This window comes from Eleutherodactylus coqui, chromosome 7, assembly GCF_035609145.1.
Source record: "Eleutherodactylus coqui strain aEleCoq1 chromosome 7, aEleCoq1.hap1, whole genome shotgun sequence".
NCBI classification, from domain to species: Eukaryota; Metazoa; Chordata; class Amphibia; order Anura; family Eleutherodactylidae; genus Eleutherodactylus; species Eleutherodactylus coqui.
Window position 1 is genome coordinate 52,365,691 of NC_089843.1, and position 23,879 is coordinate 52,389,569.

General features: G+C 44.4%; 1 protein-coding gene across 3 annotated transcripts in view; it reads left to right on the forward strand.

The window, feature by feature from the left end:
* The window catches only part of UVSSA (UV stimulated scaffold protein A), an 89,665-nt gene that overhangs the window by 19,172 nt on the left and 46,614 nt on the right, over window positions 1–23,879 (forward strand). For all 3 annotated transcript variants that reach the window (XM_066573010.1, XM_066573009.1, XM_066573011.1), the window contains exon 8: window positions 16,276–16,372. In XM_066573010.1, the coding sequence (XP_066429107.1) occupies window positions 16,276–16,372 (97 nt within the window). The remainder of the gene's footprint in view (window positions 1–16,275; window positions 16,373–23,879) is intronic.

Consider the following 23,879-nt stretch of genomic DNA (forward strand, 5'->3'; position numbering starts at 1 on the left):
TCTCAAATACCAACCAGGGCTTTTAAATGCCACTGTCAGAATTGGCATTTAAAGGGTTAACAGCTTCTATGAGTGTTCATGCTGAGCGTGGCTGTTGCGGGCAGGTGTCGGCTGTCACAGAGCCGGCACTCGCCATGTATGGGTTGGGTCGGCTTCCGAATCTGCTCCATGCAAACCCCGCACGCCCAGGACACAATTGAATATCCGGGAACATGAAGGGGTTAACGAAGATCCTTTAGAAAACTGTGGGGGGGGGGGGGGGGGGGGGGAAAGCTTCCCTCCCCGAAAAGGTGTCTGTGGCTTTCCACTTCTAGGAAGAATACCAAAATAGAGTTAACACACAATGGCGGCCTTATGTATAGTGGAATCTGCTGATGTGTCCGTCATCAGGATGGACAATATAGCGTAGAATGCAGCACTAATGTTTCTCGTAAAACAGTCTATTTGTCCTACTACAGACAGGCCGGGGGGGGGAGGCTCCTGCTGCAGCCAGACAGGATAGGGAGGAGTGGAGATATGCCTGATCTCCTGGGGCACGGAGACAATTTCCCCATATATTGTCTAGCTGCAAACTATTAATTGCCTAACCACAGGATAGGGCATCCCTAGTAGATCACTGTGGGTCTACCATCCTGGACATCCGCTGATCTACTGTTCTTTGGATTGCTGTGCTTATACACAGCTGATTTCTCTAGGCTTGGTATCGCAGGCCATTCACTTCAATGGAAACTTTGCCTGTAATGTCAAGCCTGGCCACTATAGTAAGAACGGAGCTGTCTGCTTCCTGCAGAAATCAGTTCAGTACATGAGCACAATGGCCTGTGAACAGCCAATCGGTGAAGGAGACCAGCAATGGGCCTCCACTGATCCACTATTGATGATTTATCCTGAGTATAGGCCATCAATAGTTTACAACTGGACATTCCCTTTAAACCACCAGCAAGGTAAATACTGTCAGTGACGTGTGCAGATTGTTCTGTTTGAGCCATTTGGGCAGGCACCTTCACTTCCTGAGTTACCGCTCTTCTCCCAATCTGGCCCCATTGTCACTTCCCTGCTCCTGATGTCAGCGTCATCCTCTTGTAATCCTGCGAATGTTTCGTCGACCGCGATCTCAGTCTGTTGTGCTCATGCATAGTAGGCAGGGGTGTATGCACCTCCAACTTGCCTTGTGTGCGTATGCTCATCTACCAGACCCATGTGGCTGGCATGCACTGTGCATTCCCAGAGAGGACTTGTCAGTTGCTTCCTCGCAGAGGAAAAGGTAATGGCGGTAGGATCCAGCGCAGGTGAAGTCAACGTGTATGCACCTAGTCTCACTGCGCATGAGCGTGCGGGACCCAGCGATGGTTGGTGACTGAGCATGTACGGGGTTACAAAGAGAATGGCGCTAACCTCAAGAGAAGGGAGAGGAAAGGGCGAAGCCATGATGTGCATCCAGATCCAAACAAGCAATTTGCATGCGTTTTGTTCTATTGATTAGTTTTGAGACTTTCAATTCAACAATGAGAAAAAAAAGAACATTTCTCCCTAAAACCATTTTTTCTTTTTTTTTCCCCTTTTTTTTTTAGAGAAACCTAAAAAAAATTTATAATTTTGGTATTGTAATCATACCACCACGTAGAAAAAATGTGCCCTTTATGCTGCATAACTAACACTTTTTTAAATCCTTCAAGTCAGTGATGGCGAACCTTTTAGAGACAGAGTGCCCAAACTGCATTCCAAAACCTACTTATTTATCGCAAAGTGCCAACATGTCAGGGGGCGGGGCTTATCACGACGATGAATTTTACCTCCGTCGTTCTTAAAAGAAGACGGCTGTTTCAAAATGGACCGGGTGCAGATTTTGACTGCTTTTGGATGCGGAAATGCTGTGGAATTTGCCACGGAAATTTCCGCTGAGAACATCCTGCAGCATTTCCGCTACGTGTAAACATACCCAAGTAGTAATAGTGACCCCCACATAGCAGCCCCAGCGGTAATAGCGCCCTTCTTGTTGAAGCGCTACTGCTCCTCTGCTCGGGGCTGCTGCTGGCGCTGATCGGAGGCACACACTGTGAAGTCAGTGTGTGCTGCCGGACACCTGCTTTCCTGCTCTCGTGGAACCAAGTAGGAGATGTCAGGGGAGGAGGATTCCGGCTGCACACTGAATTCACAGTGTGCGCTGGGATCAGCGCTGCTAGCAGCAGTGCTGAGCGAATGCCGGCAGGGGAGCAGCGGCCCCTGCCGGTATTAACTAACGTGGTGAGTGGCCGACAGCTGCGCGTGCCAGCAGGGAGGGTTCTGCGTGCCGCCTCTGGCATACGTGCCATAGGTTCGCCACCACTGCTCTAAGGGCTCCTTCAGACTGGCGTGGGCAATATTGGGCTGGGAGTCACGGCCCGGTATCGCCCTCACAATCCTCGTGAAAGTCCCGGGATGCAAGGTGTTTTCATTTTGAAAACAACCTGGCATCACTGCGGGAATGAAGGGAATCCCCCGTCATGGCTGTCACAGCCAAAGCAGAGGATCGCAGCGTCCTCCCATTGTTTTCAATTTATTTCAATGCACTGCTGCAGCCAGCCCCATCGAAAACAATGGGCGATATCGCAGAAAGATAGATCATGATGTTTGTTTTTTGTTTGTTTCCTTTCCCCTGCATAGCATGCTGTGTCCTTTAGGTCCACAGTAGACTATAATACTAAAGAGTTAATATCCCCAAAAAAGGCAACAGATTCCCTATAATACCAATTTTTGCGTCCGTGTGGTTCTTCATGAAAGTGCGACACCTTAGAATGAATCCGCTAAACACTTGGCGGAAAAAAAACATACACTTAAATCATTCCCATGAATTTCTTTAATCCTTTTGTAATGATTCCAAAATTCACTTCATCAATAGTGTAAATTGGAGGTAGGAAAATCTGTGCCCCTCCGTGGGCTTGGCTGCCATCCTTAAATATTAGTTCCAAGTGCATTTTACGTGTGAACCACTAGAGGGAGCACCCTGTACGTAAAATGTCTCTCGCTCCTGATAGATGGCGCCGGTAGTTCATCCATCCTCTGCCCTGTATAGTGGTGGATTGTTTTTGTCAGCCTGTTATAAAGTGTCACTTTCTCATTAAGTTAACCCTTTCATTCATGAAGACTGGTGTAGAGCTGCAATCTTAATATCCATTGCTCATAAGCAGCGTTTTATAATGAAGCCTATATTACATGTCTTGTGTAGTAAACTGGTAGTAGTGCGTATATATTGCTTGTGCATGCATGTTCGCTGAGAGTATACAAGATATATGCACTACTGAAATAGGAGTACATATACTATATAAAGACCTTGGGCAACTCCTCCCACTTTCCGCCAAGTAATATAGTGTACTGTATAATAACACGGCAGAACACTACCAGCCATCGGCGTGATCGCCATGTTGCCCATAGCGGCTGATTGGACTTTTTTTAAACTGCTATGGAAAAATTTAAAGGGATTTTCCCATTGAAGACCTTTATCTACAGGATAGAGGTTAAACATATTGGGGTCTTACCCTGGGGACCTCCGCAACCACAAGACTGGCACCCTTGAATGTCCCAGGCGGTGCAGGTGGTCAATTGCCACTTCCTTCACTTCTGTGGGATGAAAGAAGATCGCCAAGTGTATCAATCTCTGCCTGCCCCTTAGAAGTAAGTAGTGTGACTTTTGAGCACGCACACCACCGCTTCGTTCACATGGGGCTTTTGCGGCTTGAGACCCCCTCTCACCCAGCAATCAGAAATGTATCCCCTATCCTGTGGATAAAGAATACATTAGTGGACAAACCCACTTAAAGCAACACAAAGTTCTGCCCCAGGACCGCAGGGAGAGGGAGGTATATTACCGGCTCTTGTTCTTCTCTGCAATCCATTGGCTCTGGTCACAGTTTTCAGCTAGCCATTGCAATTTTCTATCTAGCTAATACACACTGTACTCTGCTGTCTGATTGGCCATACCTAATCACATGAGCAGTTCTGGACAATCAGAGCAGGTATAGCACATTGGTAGTCTAACACTAGCAATGCACTATGGGCATTAGGTTGTTTGAAGATTACGTTGGTCATCTTGGGTGGCTGGAAACAGGAGGCAGAACCAGCGGATCAGATGGGTGGCATGGAGCAACTACTGCTGGTAATATACCCCCACAAACCCCAGGACAGAATTTTGTCCTGAAACCAAAGGGTTGATTTAAAGCTACAATGTGGCTGGTTGCAATCACAAGGGTCGGATGGAGCATCAAGGGCAGATTTTTATTTATTTTTTTTTAGACAGCCCATTATGTTGATCCAAATAACATTATTATTGAAGTACAACTACCAGTATTCAAGACAGTTAGAATGTAGATATCCGATGCACAGCACAACAGGATATATTGTGTGGACTAAATTATAAAAAATTAGGAAAGGTATAAATGTTATAGTTTTTCTTTTTTATATCACATTTCTGATATTTCTTTAAAATGTTCCTGAGTTTTCAGATAACTTTTTTTTTTTTTTTAAATATGCTTTTTCTTTGTAGGTGTGGAATAATACAATTTCTGGCCATTATATGACTTGTAACCTGTATTTTTTTCCCTCTTGGGACTGGTGGGGGAGGCTGCTGCTCTGCTGTGTTCTATAGACTGTACACAGAACTGCAGAGACTCTGGTCTCTAACTGTCACACACACACAACCTTATCAGGGAGGCATGTACAGAAAGATTTAGCAATCCCTTGGCTGATCAAGAGCTAGCAGAGAGTGGACAGCAAGACAGCGGGAAGGAAGATCGTACTTGTAGAGGGATTTTTCTGCATAAAAACCTTTTTGGTAAACCATAATTAGCAGTATTGCTAGTTATCACACTGGCTGTCATGGAAATCACCATGATGCTGGAAAATGTGTGCAAACTAGATTAGAAAAAGGCTGTAAAGTCCACACAGGTCTTGTCCTGGACCATGTTATACAATTTTTCATAAATGTTGGAATTAAGGTTTTTACCATAATATTTTGGCTCATCACTACCAATAATGCAGTTGCTAGGAGTATTCTAATGACTCCTGAGTTCGACACATTTCTTGGATTGCCATTTTCTAGGTGATTACAGCCCTGCAATCTGATGCAATATAAGGCAATCAGAGATCCATTTTAAACAATGAAAATAAGAGGTTTTTTTAGTCCCCCGGAGACAAATTAGCATCTCGGTATCTGATAGATTTTTTTTTCCCCCTCCTTGTAGTGCTAATGCAGTTGGGCGCCATATTAAATTCAGTGAAATTGGCCATGAAATTCATTGCCCTGTAAATAAAGATAATTCAAATGAAAACAAAACTGCGCCGGCTCGGCTGCGGGATATACCGGGCGTAATGAGAATGAATGTTCGCAGTTAAGAGCCCAGATAAACACTTTTTTTTTCCCCTTGCCATTTAACTGCTCCTTTCTATCATCAACCAGTATATATAGATGGTGGTTTTTATATCATCTGGTAAGACCCAAAAATGCTTGCGGCATATAGGGCATTGATTTCTCCAGCAGTGTACCCCGTTACAATTTAGGGAAAAAAGTCTTTAAAAAAAAAATGGTTTTTTTTTTTTAAATTAAATTTGATAAAACATCTGAATTTTTTAATTGTAAAACCTTTGAAATGCAACGCGTTCCTGACTGCCCATAGAGTAGAAACTTCTAGGAGAACCAGACATGGTCAGGAAAAGGGGAAAACTTCTGGTCAGGAAGGGATTTTTTTTTTCTCTTGCTTTTAAATGGTGTGCGTGTGTCTTTTTTTTTTTTTTTTATAGTATATATTTATAAAAGTTTGATGCTTTGGATAAAGTTAAAACAAAACTTTAATTCCTCTGCGCTATCTATCTATATATATATATATATATATATATATATATATATATATATATATATATATATATATATATATAATATCTCCAAAGCATCAAACATTTAGTTAAGAAAATTAATGTAGAAATTTGTATCAAATTTTTATGCATTTTAATGAGAGGAGGCGGAGCTCAGAGCACTGCTCCCGGCTCTTCCAACCTCCTCCCCTGCATAGAGATGCACCATATATCGGCTGGGTGTGAAAACCCAGCCGATATACGGTCGCCTGAATGCACCCATAGGCCGGGCTCACACCGCCATATGTGGAATCTGCTTGCTGAGGCTTGCAGCGGATTCCAGCTGTGAGCCCGTCTGTGACCCTGCGTACGCCTTCCCAATGTACTGCGTATGACCGTGTACTCGCGCAGGCGGTCATCTGCAGTACACCTTTTTCATTTTGTTAGGGCTCCTATCCACATGCGATGGTTCATTGCGATATCCGCTGCGATAATCTAGCCGCGGGTAACGCAGTGAGTGCTTTTCATAGCATTGCTATGGAAAGCGCAGCCCTGACGTCCACGAGTGAAGAATCCTAGCGATTCTCTGCTTGCAGAACTCAAATCACGGCATGCCGCGATTCTCTGCGGTGAGCCCGACGGCTCTCCCCCTTGCTCCCCCGCTGTGTAATATCGCTAGCAATATTCCGCCACGGCCGTGGACAGAGGGCCTTAATGTTCCCTACAAACACTCAGAAACCCACAGCCCATACCCAATGTAATTGCGTGCGTCCCCCACCATGGAGAACAATGGACTCCATTTAGCGGATTCTGCAGTAAACCTGCTGTGTTCTATTTTCCGCAAGCGGATTACACAATTCCTGCTAAGGTGAGCGGAGTTATGTAACCCAGTGCGTTTGATTAATCTGTGTATTACCGTGGATCAAACGCTCGCGGAATCCACAATTCCTGTCCGGTTATGTTAGACCGGCCTTATCCTCTATTCACATTTGCATCGTAGGTTCCATTCAGAGCCTCCGGCGCAGATCCAGCATGCAATGCCAGACGTAACGTTCGCACATGCAGTACTTTACCGTGTGGTAAACATGCCGGACAGTTGCAAGAACCGAATGGAATCCACTACAGTCTACGGGGTTCATTCGGCACCGTTTACTTCCGTTCATCCAGCGGATTCTGCCTAAAAAAAACAGTGCTCAACTACAGAGCTTTATTAAAAAAAAAAGACTTTACAGTGAAAACGGAATGCTGTTTTTTTTGTTTGTTTTTTTAATTTAAGTGATGGATGGATGGATGGACATTAAAAGCATGTGAACTGCTTCCTAGCAAGCGCAAAGCTGGCATGAGAGCTGCCAATCTCTGTCCAGCACTTAGAAACATGTCAGGCCTGTTTCATAGATCATAAGACTATAAGGATGATCTAGATGGACGTTATGTTATAGATTTGCTTTTGTGCGCTCCTACAAAGAAGTAAACGATCGTTCTGGACTATTTTTGGCCTAAGATGATGTCGTCACCCCATAGGTAAGGCTATAATCAGGCATGGTTGTGGCAGTGAACTGGTTAAGAGGAGCTGGCGTCCATGATTTTTCTCCAGCGCCGTGGTTGAGACCTCCCATCTCCAGGATGGGATGGGTGAGTAGATGCACATGAGATATTGGCATGGCAGAATAATTTGCAGGGCCTTCCAGCGCAGGGTATTAGCATATAAATAGCAGATGCGGTGGTCACCATCACAGCTGAGTACATTTAATTTTTAGTTTATAAGACAGAATGGGTTTTTAAATGCACAGCCATCAAGCTTGCTGAAAGACAAATGAAGTTTAGAGTTCACGTGTCTGAGAGGACGGCTTCCGCTTCTTTCACTTATTTATTTCACGCAAAAAGGCACCTACAAAACCGGGCGGCGAAATAAATAAATTGGTAAATGTATTTAAAGGTCCCCACATCGTGGTTTAGGTCGTCCGTTGGCTTCTGGCCATATACCCCACCCATGTAATTAGTTGACACCACTTAATTTGGCACCATCAGGGCTGATTAGATGGAATCTTGTTCTCCCTTGTTTCTATTTGCTTGTTTAATTAGCAGCAGTAAAGCTTTTAATTGGGGAATTTGGCAATGCGGGTCTAGCCTTCAGATGGGCTATCAATATACTCTATCCTGCCCAAAGTAATTGGAGACCTGAGCAAAAATCTCAAGTAGTATTTCCATATGTTAGTACTTAGTGGGGCTCCTTTTGGCCCTGAGGACATCAGATACTTTCTAGTAACGGCTGATACACTTCAGATGGTATTTTCCTCCATTCACGCTGCAAATGTCTAGCGAGTGCTCACAGAAGATGACGCTGTTCATATTTCTTGACTTGATGTTCCCGTTTATCCCAAAGATGTTCCAGTTTATCCCAAAGGTGTTCAATAGGCTTCCGATCGGGACTCTGTGCAGGACTGTCCAATCATGGGACATCCATATCCTCAAACCACTGTAAAACTGCCCTGGATTGGAGCGCTCCACTCCTCTACAAAGAGAACGCACCAATGCTGGCTGTGTATTCCCAGCTAAAATACTGAGAAAGGGACACAACGGCACCGAAACGCGTCTATTGTTTCATGCTGGATTAATTTTTAATAAAAACCGAGGAGTCCAACTCAAAAACACGTCTCGTGGCTCTTTGAGTTAAATGGGATTGTGCCTATAACCACATTTTTTTCTACTACATGTCTTGGCATACACTCAGTAGGGCTAGCTGCTTAGCTCTGTAGCCATGGTCCCATTGACTCTTATCGTTGCAGATTTTTTGGCCATACTATTCTCTGTTCACCATGTGTGCTCTTGGCACTGTGCATCTGTCAAGTGGGCACTCTTCATAGCTTACGGTCAACGGGTGATGCTGGACATTGGACCCGATGACCCTAAAGGTCCCTTCTAACTCTATCAGTCTATGACACTTCTCCATGATCAGAAGAATATGACTGCTTTCTTTCAGAAACAGCGGCGCACCTGTCTACAGGTTGTGTATGATGTCGCAGATCAGCTGCATCAATTTAAATGGAGCTGTATGGTATTAGATAGCCTTCCACATAAAATCCCAGAAAAAAGCTCTTTTTATAGCCAAACAGGATATTCCCCCTCATAAGGTCCATTCCCCTTAATATACGGTATGTACGGCAGTTATGTGATCATCTCACTGGTGGTTTCGTTGTTAAAGAAGCTGTCCGGCAGTATTACTATTTAAGACCTTTCTTCAGGATAGATCATCAGTAGTTAATTGACGGGAGTCTGCCACTTGGGATCCCCGCCGATCAGCTGATTGCCAGGCCTGCTGTCAGTGTAGAGAGGGCTGGAACCAGATAGATCCATCATTATGGCAGTGTCCTGGGCTGGTATTCTATCAAATTTAATGGGAGCTATGCCTATGGTACCTGCCTGGGCCCTTGCACTATGGACAGCACTATCTGATTCCAGTGCTGTCTGGACTGACGGCGGGCCTAGTGATCAGCTGATTGACGGGCTTCCTGAGCAGCAGACCCCTGATAATCGGATATTGATAGATGCTTGAAAAACAGAGGGAAAATAGTGCTCTTGACAGGAGGCAGAGGTGTCGAAGCAATCCTTCTAATTAAAGCAACGCGTTTCAGCGCCTTCATTTAGCGCATTGATATACAAAACAGAGGTGGACATCCTACTGCAAGCGGTGAACATTGTAGCCTTTGGGTCACATGACCCTGGGATACAACGAGGTTAAAGTCTGAATGTAAAATAAAGCTAGGGTACCATATAATTACTGATAAAACACTACCCCATATGTTTATTAAAAGGATAATCCCTGTAATCATCCTCTCACACCCTGCCACCCGTGATGCCATTCTGTGTGGCACCCTACCATTTGGACATGGAAATACTTGCCTGTGTGGTGGCTGCTCTTGTGTATTTTCCATGTCCGAAAGCAGAGGAGGAGCGTAGCACAAGTGCAGGCATGAGCAAGTACTGATGATGCACTGGATGACCATCGTTGAGACCTTCATACATTGGCAGAACGGAGGTGACCGTGGTAGCGGAGTTAGCCATACATACCCAAGTCCGGCTCTCTTCATTATTGTTTATAGGGCTAGAGAAGCATTCCTATAAACTACTTATACAGCAACTCTCAAACACTGTAATGGAGAGAGTTACATGTCTCCTCTCTTTTGGAGTGTGCACAACGGGGTAGAAGGGGACTGCCATTCTCCGAATAGGTGACAGACCTAGAAGTGGAATCGACACCCATAGATGATCAATTCATCTATCAACTTTGAATTTCTTAAGACCTACTTCAGTGCACTATCTGTATGAAAGGCAAAACGCCCCTCTAAATTAACCCATTCGATATAATGGGTTAATGCAATGTGCATCTGTTTTTATTGGCCATGTAAATATGGCCTCACATGAAGAGTCCATTCGTTTCTATGGGACTACTGTAGTACTTCATTTCTCCTGTGGTGTCGCTGCAGGGAAATGTCACACTTGCTTCCAGGATCTCTCCTAGATTAGAGCTGATCGCTCTTGGTCGAATTAGTTTGATATCCTTCTAATAAAAAAGTGCTGTCCAAAACCGGATTGATGAGCAATGCTTTTATTTGGGTACGCACCATTTGTGACTAGAGCTGCGCTGATATAGTTACGCAAGTAGTAGGACCTTAGCCTTACATGTTAGCAGAGGTCAGCGCCAAGGAGCTACTTGTGTATTAAAACATAAGCCTGCATAAAATACAAAAGTGCATACAATAAGCATAACGTTCCATTAAAATGACCCCCATATTTAAGAGCTTGGCACTATACGTTATGCATTGTAGAGCCAAACTCACATCTACCTTTTTAGGAAATTAAAAGCCATAAATTGTGTTTAGTGTTTGATATGCGCCGCTGTCAGTGAAAGCTGTAATGCCCCCTAAAACCTTGGGTTGCTTTTCACCTTTCATAAATTCCCGGGGAGATTCTATACAAAAAATAATTTTCAGCTCCGCAGCTCATTGTTATTCAGAGTTGATTGATCGTCGTCATTTACTCAGTGAGGAAGTTAAGTGCTCCTGTCATTTCCAGGAGTATAATTGGGACGTTTCACAGGTCAGCGATAGTGGCAGGGTTTCCCTTTTGATTAGTGTTAGACTGATAACAAAAATTACAGTTTCCCATGATGGATGGGACCCATAGTGTCTAAATGCAGCGCTCATGCATCGTACCTAAACAAAATGAATTTGCATCTGATTATGTCCCGCGGGTTAGAGGAGACCGCGCTTTTTATAATGGGTGGATAGAGGACCAAGGGAAAAAGTATGTTCTCGTTATCGGTACACAGATTTGCCCCCACCCGTACATTTGACAAGCCCTTTTCTCCATATCACAATTATGGTTAACGGTGGGGTATTGTATTGGCCGACAGGAGATGGGAATGTTCTCAGTAGCACCATGTTTTTCTGACTAAGGCTGTGTCCACATGGCGGGGCAGATTTATCAAGTGTCTAAAAGATTAAAAAGCTGCCTGGGCTGCACATGGCAACCCATCGCTTTCATTTTACCGCAGCCGTTTAAAACCCCTTAGTGCCCGCCAATACGCCTTTTTCTCAATAAAGTATTGACCTAATGAACTTGAGAGGTATCAACCTAAGTCCGGTAGATGGATTTGGTAAACATGTCATGATGTACAAACAAACGAACATTGAAAAAAAATGTATACAATTACACGTATGTATATACAGGGAAAGGGTGAATATGTTTTAAGAGTGAGGGGTCCACCACTACTGAATATGGCGAAAGGAAAAACGGGAAAGGGTTAAACAAATCAGGGTAATGCATCTTGTTGTCCCTTGTAATGGACGGGCCCGGCACCAGTAACACCTCTCTCTTAATACAACAATATCGACAGTATGAATAATTATGAAGGTTTCTTACAAAGATATTCTGTCCAAGAAGCCCAGGAAGAAAATGTAGATATTTTAGTAACATACCTATATAGTTCTTCCAAATGGTACGTAAGATTAACAGAGTTAATACCTTCATTCAGAGAAGGTGCATCTGCTATTTTTTTTGGTAGTTGCCAGGTGAGATGCAAGGTAAATATGGGAGGTAAACTCCCATCTTTTTATTCAATTCTTATTAGTAGACAAAGAGCTAGTGCCGGTTCCGGGGCCACAAGTCGATGTGTCACAGTTGGAGATGAGCGAGCGTATTTCCTAAGGGCAAATACTCGAGCGAGTATTGCCTTTTGCGAGTACGTGCCCGCTCGTCTCAAAAGATTCGGGTGCCGGCGGGGAAGAGCGGGGAGTAACTGGGAGAAGATCTCTCTGCGAGCCCCACACAGAATTAGAGCATGCCGCGGTTTGTTTGCTGCCCGTGATTTCGGGTAGACAAACGGGCGTCCGTCTGCATAGGATTGCGTGCTGTAATGCAATCCTATGCAGGCGTGTACGGGCAGAAATTCTGCGGGGAATCCCGCCGCGGAATTTCCACCCGTCTGCAGGCGGCCTTAGGGAGTACGCTCGCTCATTTCTAGCCACAGTATAAACAAAATCAAAAATTATGTTCCAAAAAGAACAAACACCCGGACATGACCATCACATATCAAAATAGTTACCTATATAAGACCACATCCCCTCCAACAAGTATCATGGATAAATTGTTCATTTTGGCAGAAGCTGGATACCAGCACCTAAATATTTTCTGTGAAGACTCCCAATGCTCGATTCCACGTGATACCATTTTGGTCCAAGAAAGAGATGTCCTTTATTCTTCTAATTGAAATAGTTGATGAACGTCCTGCTCCCATAATTGTATATGTGGAGATTTACTTTGGGAAGCTAAGGAAAAAGAATCTATATGAAAGATAGAAATACCCATAGATGTCCGAGTAGACAGGGGAAAAAGGGGAAAAGCAGACCTGGGAAAACGGGCCTTTTAAACATCTAGGGAATGAGGAGCATGTAGCAGGCCTAAAAAACAGGCCACTGGGTATCTGAAATAGCCTAAAAATCGAATATAGAGTTAGTTATTATTTTTTTTATTTTTATGCCCAACTATTCTCAGGTTCTAAAATCAAAATCCTATGAGGGGAGAGGACAAAAAATGTTACAAAAGAACAAAGATCGGAACTAGAGAAATTGACGAGGAACTATAAAGCTGCCAAATGGAGACCGGAATTTGTAGGCTCAGTAGGGTGTGAGATGGTAAGGGAGGAGGTTTTACCCCCGCAAGAGAAATCTGAGGAGCTCTTAGGGCAGTTGACTTAATCGAAAACCCATTTTTTTTGTATGAGGGGGAGGTCCACCTCTGTTTAATTTGATCCAGAATCACTGTGGAAAAATGTTTAATGTCGGGGACCTTCGTACCTCCTATTTCATAGGGCTTTCTAGAGTAGAGAATTGAATTCTAGCATGAGAGCCAATTATATGAAATAATTGAAAATAGCCTGAAGCTTGCTAATGCGAGTTCTAAAAATATAGAGAATATGTTGCACAACCATCTTTTTAACCACTGCTGTCTTTCCCGCCCAGGAAATAAAAAGTTTTCGAAAGTTATTTAAGTCGTGGAATGGGATTAATGATGGGCAAGCCATTTCTAGTAAATGTAAGGGCGCTAGGGCTTGTTAGATGAATGCCTAATTAGGGTTTGCAATGGTCGTTCCATTCATACTGGAAATCATTAGATGTTGCTTGGTTTTATCATCGACTGATTAAGTGATTTTAACACAACAGTTGAAATTTTGTGTTATTTACTTTATAATATGAAATGTTCCCAAAATCAGAAAGTACAGATTGGATTCGTGCTGAAGAAAAAATGGGGTCTGTCATCAGCATAGAGCCCTATTTTGTGTTCCCGATTAGGGATAAGCGAGTATACTCGCTAAGGCACTACTCGCTCGAGTAATGTGCCTTAGCCGAGTATCTCTCTGCTCGTCCCTGAAGATTCGGGGGCCACCGCAGCTGGCGGGAGAGAGAGATCTCCCCTCCGTTCCTCCCTGCTCTCCCCCGCAGCTCCCCGCCCCGCGCCGGCCCCCAGATTTTTAGGGACGAGCAGGGAGATACTCGGCTAAGGCACATTACTCGAGCGAGTAGTGCCTTAGCGAGTATACTCGCTCATCCCTATTCCCGATGTTTTAACTTAATTCCTTTGATGTCTTTTAGTTCTAATCTGTTCAGCCAGGGGTTCCATAAGTAGAGCAAAAATGAGAGGCGGGAGAGGGCAGCCATGACGAGTGCCATTGTAGAGTGTGAATAAAGGGGAAATACTCCCCGATTAAAAAAAACCCGTGTAGATGGAGCTGAGTATAAAGACAGAATTGCAGATTTGATGGGGCAGGAAAATCCTAATTTTTCTAAATTTGTTTCTACCTATTCCCAGTGAATCCGATCAAACACCTTTCCTGAATCTACAGCTAAAAGTGAAGTGGGTATATGACCAAGCTTGGCAGTTTTAATGAGTCTCCGGAGCCGACGGGTTCCATCATGAGCCTGTCTTTGTAGAACAAATACCGCTTGATCCACAGCAGCCAATGTTTGGAGGATAGAAAAAAGTTAAGGATTGATGAGCATAGTAGCTTCTTTGGCAGGTTTGGGCAAGGTAACTATAAGGGCCCCTAACGTTTTTGGAGGAAAGGCAAAATTGTTCATTGCCACATTGAACGCCAATCCTAAATACTGGGCCAGAAGGGAAGAGAACTTTTTATAATAACCATTGGAAAAGCCACCCGACGGATTTAAAGGCTTTTAGCGTTTTTAATGGCCTTTAAGACTTCAGACAGAAATTGGGGTAGAAAGAGAAGTTAACTGATCAAATAAATGTTGACATTTATTTGTATCTCATCTTAGATTATAAAGAGAAGAGTCATATGAGATAAAGGCATTGGCAATTTCTTGAGAATTGAGTTTTTTTTGCCCATCAGAATCTAGAAGATATTTTATTCTTTCTTTGGCTTTAAGACTCGTAAGTTGTTTGGCCAATAATCCTCCAGTTTGGTTATTATGAACATTAATTTGCATGTCCATTTGTTTTGAAAAGTAATGTTTTGCAGCCAAAGTTTAAATCTCTCTCCTGTTCTATGTGGTGTAGGATTAGTTTTATTTAACAAGCCCATCTTACTAAATTAAGAGGTCGAGAGACAGATCAGGAAACACCAGCATAGCATTATATGGGGCCGGTAACGTTTCTCTTCACCCCCTTTCATTCAGAAGTTTCTTTTGGTCTGGTAAACTGTATTCGAGCCAGGACATCCTGCGGAGCAGCTTTTGGGACAGAATGAGCTTTATGGATCCAATATGCAATGCCTCGCCTAGTAGGACTCACTTGCGCTTTTGCCCCCTGGCCTAAAGCCTTACGTGTGTTCCACTAATTATTCCCCCACCAATCTATGACTCTTCTTGCTATATTACGTATCCATACCCAAAGGATGCATGCCTAAGCAATTTGGTTTATACTCCAGTTTTAACAAAGCCAAGTTGGGTGAGATTTGTGCATTGCAAGACGCACAAATTTAGTGAGAATATGAACTGCGTTCTTTTGAGTCATATACACGAACGATGAAAAAAATCTTGGCATGCTCTATCTTGTCGTGTTCCTCTGAACGCATCGCCCATTGCTTTCAATAGGACCTTGAATGTCTCGCATGCCGTGCGATGTGAGGTGTCCCATTGAAATCAATGGGAAACCCTTCTGATTCTCACTAGAAGATCAGAACTTCACAGATGTGATGCAAGGCTCAAAAACGCCTTGCATCTGCGGCTAAAATGTTCATTCACAGGCGTCATATGGCGCTCGTCTGTGTGTAGGTAGTTTGTTCTGCTTGCTTCTGACTACATGTGACTTCTGTATTCCTGACCTTGGCTATGTTTCTGGACTCCACTGTCTGTCTGCCGCCTACCCTAACCAATTGCCTATATGTTGCCTTACTCTATCCTCGGCTTCTCTTTGGATTACGCCTTTTTTCGCACAGACCCTGCAACTCAGACTTGTATGCCGTCAGCGGCCACATTACTGAGACTCTTACTGCGAGTAACCGCTTGTGGACCTCTCCTTGAAATATAGCCCAAAGTCAAATCAGTGTGTCGTACGGCAAAATTGCATGAAGGTGCCCATGATTGGGGAAATGCCACCCAGTAGTATACAATCTGCCTTCTGTCTACTTTCATAGAATATCTGTGTATATAATTTGTGGTATTTTTTATTTGTGTTTTGGACAAAACGTGAAAATTATCCTGGCAGCGAAAAGGGTTACATGATAACATCCTGGCCACCACTAGAGGCAGCGTACTGAAAATGAAATTCTACATCCCGTATTGAACTCTCTAATTAATTGGTCTGCAGTAACCATGGTGACTGCCGTAATAATAGCTGCCCATATTCAGATATGGGGCCCGGAGTTTTTTTTTGTGACTGCTATAAATAAGCCAAATTACCTTCACAGTCTTTCATTTTTTATTATTCCTTCAGGCGGCGGACAGCGATGAAGACGATGACTGTTTCGAAGAGGTCCCGGAGAAAGAGGGCTACGAGCCTCACATTCCGGACCACCTTCGCTCCGAGTACGGTGAGTTTGGCCAGCTGTGAAAATCTCCTTGCCGGCATGTTACTGCAGCAGTAAAGTAAATAAACAGCCATTATGAAGTAATAAAGAGATCATTGTTGTGGGTAATCTCTCCGACTGCCGCGAGGAAGTCATTACAGAGATAGGGAAGCCTCGATTGGCTGCAGACAGACAAATACTTTGTAGGGGAAGTAGCCTGGGAGACTGCGGCTTTATTTCATCCCGTCATGTAGCCTTGTAGTTTAAAGCCCGCCGCTGTTATTTGGACTACAAAGGAATATTTATAAAAGGATATTTATTTGCCGCGGAAGAAAAATATACAGCTTCACACGCCGCTCTTGTAAAACGGCTTCCCGGGAGCGCTCGAATTACAGTAAATCTGTTTAATTAAATCCCATTACACGCAGCCATCTGACACCTCTTTGCTCTATACAATTACGCTCTATAGGAGGTTTCTATAAAAGCGCGCCGGCTGCAGACCTCGCCTGTATAAAGACATCCACATTAGCTATATTTTGCAAGACCTCCGACATACCTGTAATGAGATTGCAAAATATTTTAAAGAATACTCTAAACTCCGCGCAAATTGAGCCTGCACTTGTATTTTAATGCCTTGTATAGGAAATTGGGGGTCGAAAAGGTGGAAGACGTGTTCAAAAAGGTGTTCTTTTTTATTATCTTCTATTTCTTTTGAGCTTTAAAGGGACTCTGACACCAGGTTCATGAAGTTTGACTCTGAGCTCAGTTCTGGGTCACGCAGACGGGATGAGCCGGCTTCTGCCCTCCTGGGACATGGAGACTTGACGTCTCTCTCTCCCTTTTGTGTATAGGGAGAGATCTCTTGCTCTGCATGCTGGGGACTGGGAGAGGCCGGTGTGGCCCGCCTCCGTGACTCCTCAGAGTCAAACTTTAAGGAACCTGGTAACAGAGTCCCTTTTAAGAAACCAGTTATGTAATGAGTAAGATTGATGAGGAGATTATGAGATCACGAGGTGAAGGCTCCTCATGGCTGCCATGAATTTTGGTCTATTAAGATGTGCCTTCAACACTATATACTGCCGTACTAAAGTATTGCATTTTATGGTTTAAACACAAGTTCAAGTCTCCTATGGGGGCTAAAAAAAAAGTTAAGAATACATGAGTTTGTTTTTTTTATTGTTTGCTCAATTGCAAAAAAGAGCCCTCAGGCAGTTACATGGACGATAAAATAAGAGTTGAGCTACTTCCACACAGGTAACAAAATCGTGCGATTTTCTTGTGATGCGACAGTGCTACAAAGCATGTCTGTAGAGCCCATTGGAAAGCATGGGCTCTTTCATATGAGCAATGTTTTGTAACCTGCTACATTGCGAGACTACAAAATCACGGCATGCTCTATACAGCCACGATTTCCGATGTTTTGTAGCCCATGCTTCTCTATGAAGCCTTCCTTTGTGTTGCATTGCACGAAAACGAGGAAATCCTACTGTAAAAGCTCTAAAAAGCCCCCTATCTGCATTAAAAAAATACATCACCTATTAGGCGCTGTCCGCTCCGGCGCACATCTCCTCTGCAGATCCAGCACACTTTTCTGTAGTCTTTAGGCAGCCCTTCCTGGATTCGAGGTTTTAAACCACCAACCAGGAAGGGCTGCCCGAAGACTACAGAAAAGTGTGCCGGAGCTGACAGCACCTGATGGGTGATTTGATTTATTTTTTATTTTTGCAGATAGGGCTTATTTTGGGGTAGTGCTTATATTTCAAGCATGTGGAAGTGGCCTTATGATCTTTTCAAAGTGGGGAGGAAAAAGCAACAATGTATTGAGTCCTTATGTGGTTCTCAATCTCCAATTCCCTGTAGAGCCTAATACCCCCATTTACACTGACAGATGATTGCTCAAAAGTCGCTGAATCGACAGTTTGAGGGACCGTTTTGAGCGATCATCTTTGCATACTTTATAGTAGCTAAATAGCTACTGCTGCACCTGCATAGCTGTATAGGACACAGCCGCCGTCTCTCGACGAACACTACAGCTGTTCTGCATGAGCAAACAGCTGTAGTATTCTCTGCGCCCCGCTGTGAATTCACAGGCACATGGAATCTTATCAGCGCAGCCGCCTGATTACAGCTCATTGCTCAATTCTAGCAAGTTAGAATTCAGCGATCAACGACTCGTGCACGAAAACTGCACGATGTCCCTGCATTTAGACAGAACGAGAATCGCTCAAAATTGATTTTTTTTTTTTTTTAGCGATTCTTGTTGTGTCTAAATCGGCCTTTAGTCACGTGATTATTTTCTGGTTGCTTTCAGCTGCCACTAGTGAAGATCACAACCTTTCTACATACTACTTGGACAACTTTGAGTAACTTTTGCGCAATAAAATCGCGGGTGGCGGCAATGCGCGATTTTTCACAAGAAAAAGCATCACTGACGCTCACAAATCGCATAAGCAAAACTACGATTTTGCTGTCGGCAGCGTAAAGGAGCCCTTAGTGTCAAGTTAAACTTTGCTACATCTGTACATTACAAAGTTTCATAATTTTTTGCATCTTCTACTCATCTTGGAAGCAAATGATGTTGATGTGCTGTAATGCCAGACCAAAGTAATCCAGGCAAATGTGTAATAGAGGGTTCACCAGGCTCTAACAATCCATTCTGGCCAATTAGGAGAGGGGGGGGGACCCTATTATGTGCCCTTTTTGTATATTGCATTTTTTTTATATTACTGCAGTGGGTGACGTGAAGCAATTTCTTTCAATAAATAATTGAAAAAAGTAACAAAACGCCAAGATCTAACCTGATTCCGCGGATTCTTCTGCTGCAGCCTGGAGCGCTCACGGGTGCAGCCACAAAATAAATGTGCTTCACGTGTTCACCTTCTGTTTCTTGCAAGGTCAAAAGCCTCTCCCAGTACTTGACATTGCTGATCTTTTACCTGCTGTCCACAGATAACATCAGATGAGTGGATTAAATTGATCCCAAGATAGCGGCCAGTCAGGAAGGGTTCTGATCTTTGTACACCACAACATTAAAGCGCCAGAATAATTTATCCATCCTCTAGTCTACTGAGCCAGTCCGGGAGGAAGCATGCAGCATGTAAAGGATGGCTACTAGTAAATCCAGGTTTAGTCAAGATCAACCTGGAAAGAGCATCTTGTATCCTCTTACTTCGGAATTGTATTAGCAGAGCTCTAATATATACTCCGAATGGACGCTTTACTAGAGACTCCGGCCCTTTAACGACTGGAGCTTCTCTGTATGGAAATTGGACCTGTGACCCTAACTTCACACGGGCGAGCATGATATAGGCCGTGAATCCTGCCCCCATGGGAATTCCCCCGAGGATGCGAGGTTTTTTTTTCATGTCAAAACCACCTCACATCACTTCGGGAAGAAGGATCGAGGCTTTTCTTCTATTATGTTCAATGAGCGATCCCGCATCGCCTGCCCCTTGCCCGTGTCACGATGCTGCCGCCGGCTCCATTGCGATGCAAGAGCACACGGCATGATGGAACATACTGCCTTTTTTTTCCCCGCATAGCATCACATCGCAGTGCCATGCAAGAAGACATCACTCATGTGTATGACCCCATTTGAAAGAATGGGATTTATATTGGTGCGTCTTGCAGCGTATAAATCTTGTGTGATTTTTCTCACCCGTGCGAAGCCGACCTTTAGAATTGGAAAATTCCTCAATCTGAGTGCCTTCCGAAGACACCTGGTCATCCGTGCTAGACTTGGCACGGCCAGGATTTCACTGTGGAGTTTTCTCATATAACAGTGGGGAGAGTATACCAAGAATGCTGTGATCAAGGCAAAACACCCACCCACAAGGATCCCATTGATGAAAGGGGTCAGAGGAGGAGGTCAGGAATCGTTCTGATGAAGAGATTGCCACAGAATTATACGTTGGTGCTCCAAGCAATCTGTCTGAACCCAAAATTCTGTCGCTCCTTAGCACAGATGGACTAGAACAGCAGACAACCAGTTGCAGCGCCATTGCTGTCTAAGAAAAACAGAACGATCACCCGACAGTGGGCAGAAAACCACAAAAATCAGATCACTGAGCAGTGGGAAATCATTGTCGGGTGCATCCAGATTTCTGCTGCTGTTCGGAGGGGAAGAATTTGGCACAAGCAGCATGAATCGATGAACCCTTCCTGCCAGCTGGTCAGAACATGTCAGCACCTCCATATGCGGAACTACAAGGAGCTTCCTGACCGCGGGGGCCGGTGTGCCTGCAAAGCTATTTTAACACCTTGTGGGAACTAGGCCACAACGATTTACTGCAGTTCTGAAAGGCAGAGGAGGTCCGATGTACTAGATGCAGGTCTTTAATATAATGGTCATTCAGTATAGTATCCAAATCACTTCCTTCTCATTAAAAGAAGTATTTCAGCTGTGCTAAACCGATTCCTTACTATTGCCTCATCTCTGCTGCTCAAATACCTCCTAGTTGTAAATGAGTGGATTTGGCTACTAGATGTACACTATCTATCTTACAAAAAGTACGTGGACATCCCTATCGGAATGTGTTTTATTAGCATGTCCCATGTCCTAAAAAATGCTACATAGTATGCAGACCCTTGGAAGCATCAGCCGTATTTGTGACAGGAACGGCCTAGAGATGAGCGAACGTACTCGGTAAGGGCGATTTCGCAATCGAGCACCGCGATTTTTGAGTACTTCACTACTCGGGTGAAAAGTACTCGGGTGCGCTGTGGGGCGGGGGGTTGCAGAGGGGAGTGGGGGGTAGCATCGGGGAACAGGGGGGAGCCCTCTCTCTCGCACCCGAGTACTTTTCACCCGAGTAGTGAAGTACTTGAAAATCGCGGTGCTCGATTGCGAAATCGCCTTTACCGAGTACGTTCGCTCAACTCTAGAACTGCCCTCTATTGGCCGTACAGGGAGCTCTGCTGCACACAAGCCAGCCACCATGAAGTGCAATGCATCGCCGGTCTACAGTGGTGCAAAGGGGGTCATTATTGGACAGTTGGGCAATGGGAGAACGTTCTATGGAGTGAGGATCGCACTACTGCAGCTTCATATCAGACGGACATACCTGGGTGTGGAGGAGCCTGGGAATGCCTTCTGCCTGAGTATGGTGTACCAACAGTTCTGTACGGGGATGTTTTACGTGGCATGGTCTCAGTCTGTTGGTTGTAATGACAAGAATCATGAACTCTTCCAACAAGGCCATGCACCTTGTCACAAATCCAACACTGTTTGTTTTAAGTTGGTTTGAGGACTTAGATGTCCCATGATTGGACTGGCTGCACAGAGTCCTGACCTGAACCCTACTGAACATCTTTGTGACAAACTAGAACGTCAGGTCAGGAAATAGGAACAGCGTCCATATTCTTTAAGAGAACTCGCCAGACATTTGCAGGATGAATGGAGGGAAAAACTTTCTACTAACATCTGATACACTTAAGCTAGTATCTGATGTCATTGGGGCCAAAGAGCCTCACTAAGTATGGAAATAACTACTACTTTTCATTCGTGCTCAGGTGTCCAATTACTTTTGGAAGGATAGTGTACAGCATTGCTAATAGTGCAGTTTCCTTAATGTAAGATAGATACTGTGTGAATGACGGTGAAATCTGTGATCTTGGACCATCAATGATCTTCAGTATCAAAGGGCTCCAGAGAGATCAAACCCCTTGTGGCACTGCTCAGAGATGCTGTTACTGGAAATCTGACATGGCCGGCTGAGCAAAGGCTATTGATCCATCTAATCAATACATTTGTCTGAGATCACAGATCTAACAGATCTGATCTTCCTACATTTTATCTGCGACAATCGGGAGATTATTCCAACTGTATTTGCCCTTTAATAAAGTGACCTCTCTGGGGAAAAAAAAAAATAGATGGGTATCTCGAGTCTTAACCCTTTCGCTATATACTGTAAGAGCTACAAACTTTTCCCTTTGGTGCAAAATTGCATGAGGGCGCCCATATGTGTGTAAAGTCCTGGATGCCATTTTGATGTGTAAAGTTTTTGCTTTTAGACGATATGCTCCTCCAAAAAATGAAGAACACATAAACATCACGGTAGAACCCCAAGTAACTTAACCTTCAGGGATGTCATTCTGTCCAGTTGGGAAGCAGAAGTAATTGTGAATCAATTTCACTCTAGTGTAAATAAAAGTGACAACAGGAACATGGGAGAGGAACAGCAAGACGGTATTAGTGTAGTATGTCTTCACCAGAACTATGGGTTGGCCGGGCTCACCTACAGGTAACGTCCAGGTCACGCCCAGGAGGCTACTGCACACCCACATGAGCGCCGAACATTAAACGTTTTCTTCGCTGCCATAACTAGGCTTGCGCATGCAATTGTTATGAGAAGGCATCTGCTAAGCAGAAAACAGTAGCCCTTGGGAGCTCGGAGGTGGGTGTGGTGCCCACTCGGGAGCTCGGAGGTTGGTGTGGCTGTAGCCTCCGGGGCTGATCGCTTGCTCGGCAGCTCAGCTTGGAGCTCAAGCCGCCCGTTCAGGAGCTTGGAGGTTGGCGTGGCTGTAGCCTTGGGGCTGATTGCTCGCTTGGCAGCTTAGCTTGGAGCTCAGGCCAGCTCGGGTCAGAAGCTTGGAGGCTGGCATGGCTGTAGCCTCGGGGCTGATCGCTAGCTTAGCTTGGACCTCTGCAACCTGTAGCTGAGCCTGGCCAACCCATACTTCCGGTGGAGACATACTACACTAATCCCTAGCAAGACACCCCCAAAAAGGGAATGGAGACTCTTCCTCTCTGCTTCCTGACTGATTCTTCCATAGTTCGGTGTTTTACTGATGGCCTTTTCACTACTGGTACATGAGGCGCTACCTGCAGCCCAATCAGGTTGTAGATTTAGTCCTGCTCCTCCAGGATGGCTCAACCATACGTGCCGTCACAAGAAAGTTTGCAGTATCTCCTAGCAAAGTTTCAAGAGTATGCAGCAGATACCAGTACATGACAATATACCAGGAGAGCTGGACAGGAATGTAGAAGAGCATCAGACCTGCATTGGGACCTCCTTTGTGTGAGGAGGATCACTGCCAGAGCCCTTCAAAATGGCCTCCAGCGGGCTACTAGTCTGCATGTTTCTGACCAAACTGTCAGAAATAGACTCCATGAGGGTAAGATAAGGACCTGATTTCCTGTAGGAGGATCTATGCTCACAGCCCAGCATCATGCAGCTCATTTGGCATCTTCTAAAGAACACCAAAATTAGCAGGTTTACAGTTTGTACCCGTTCTCCTTACAGACCAGATCCGGTCACGCTGAGGATGTGAAAGGGTCAACTTAAGTCTTTCGTTCATCGAGATCAGATATGTAATTTAAGCATTCCCTTAAATGTTTGTAAGCAGTGTATGTGGGTATTCGGGAATGTGATGTAAGTTGTTTTTCTAGTTCAGCTTTCACTTTGAGTATACACCAGTACCTGCCCTTCTGTATAAAAGTTTAATACGGGGTAATCGTGTTCAGTTCCTGCATGCAATAAGATTTCAGAACGTTACTGATTAAGGGATTAGCCAAGTGAGGTGTGAAGCC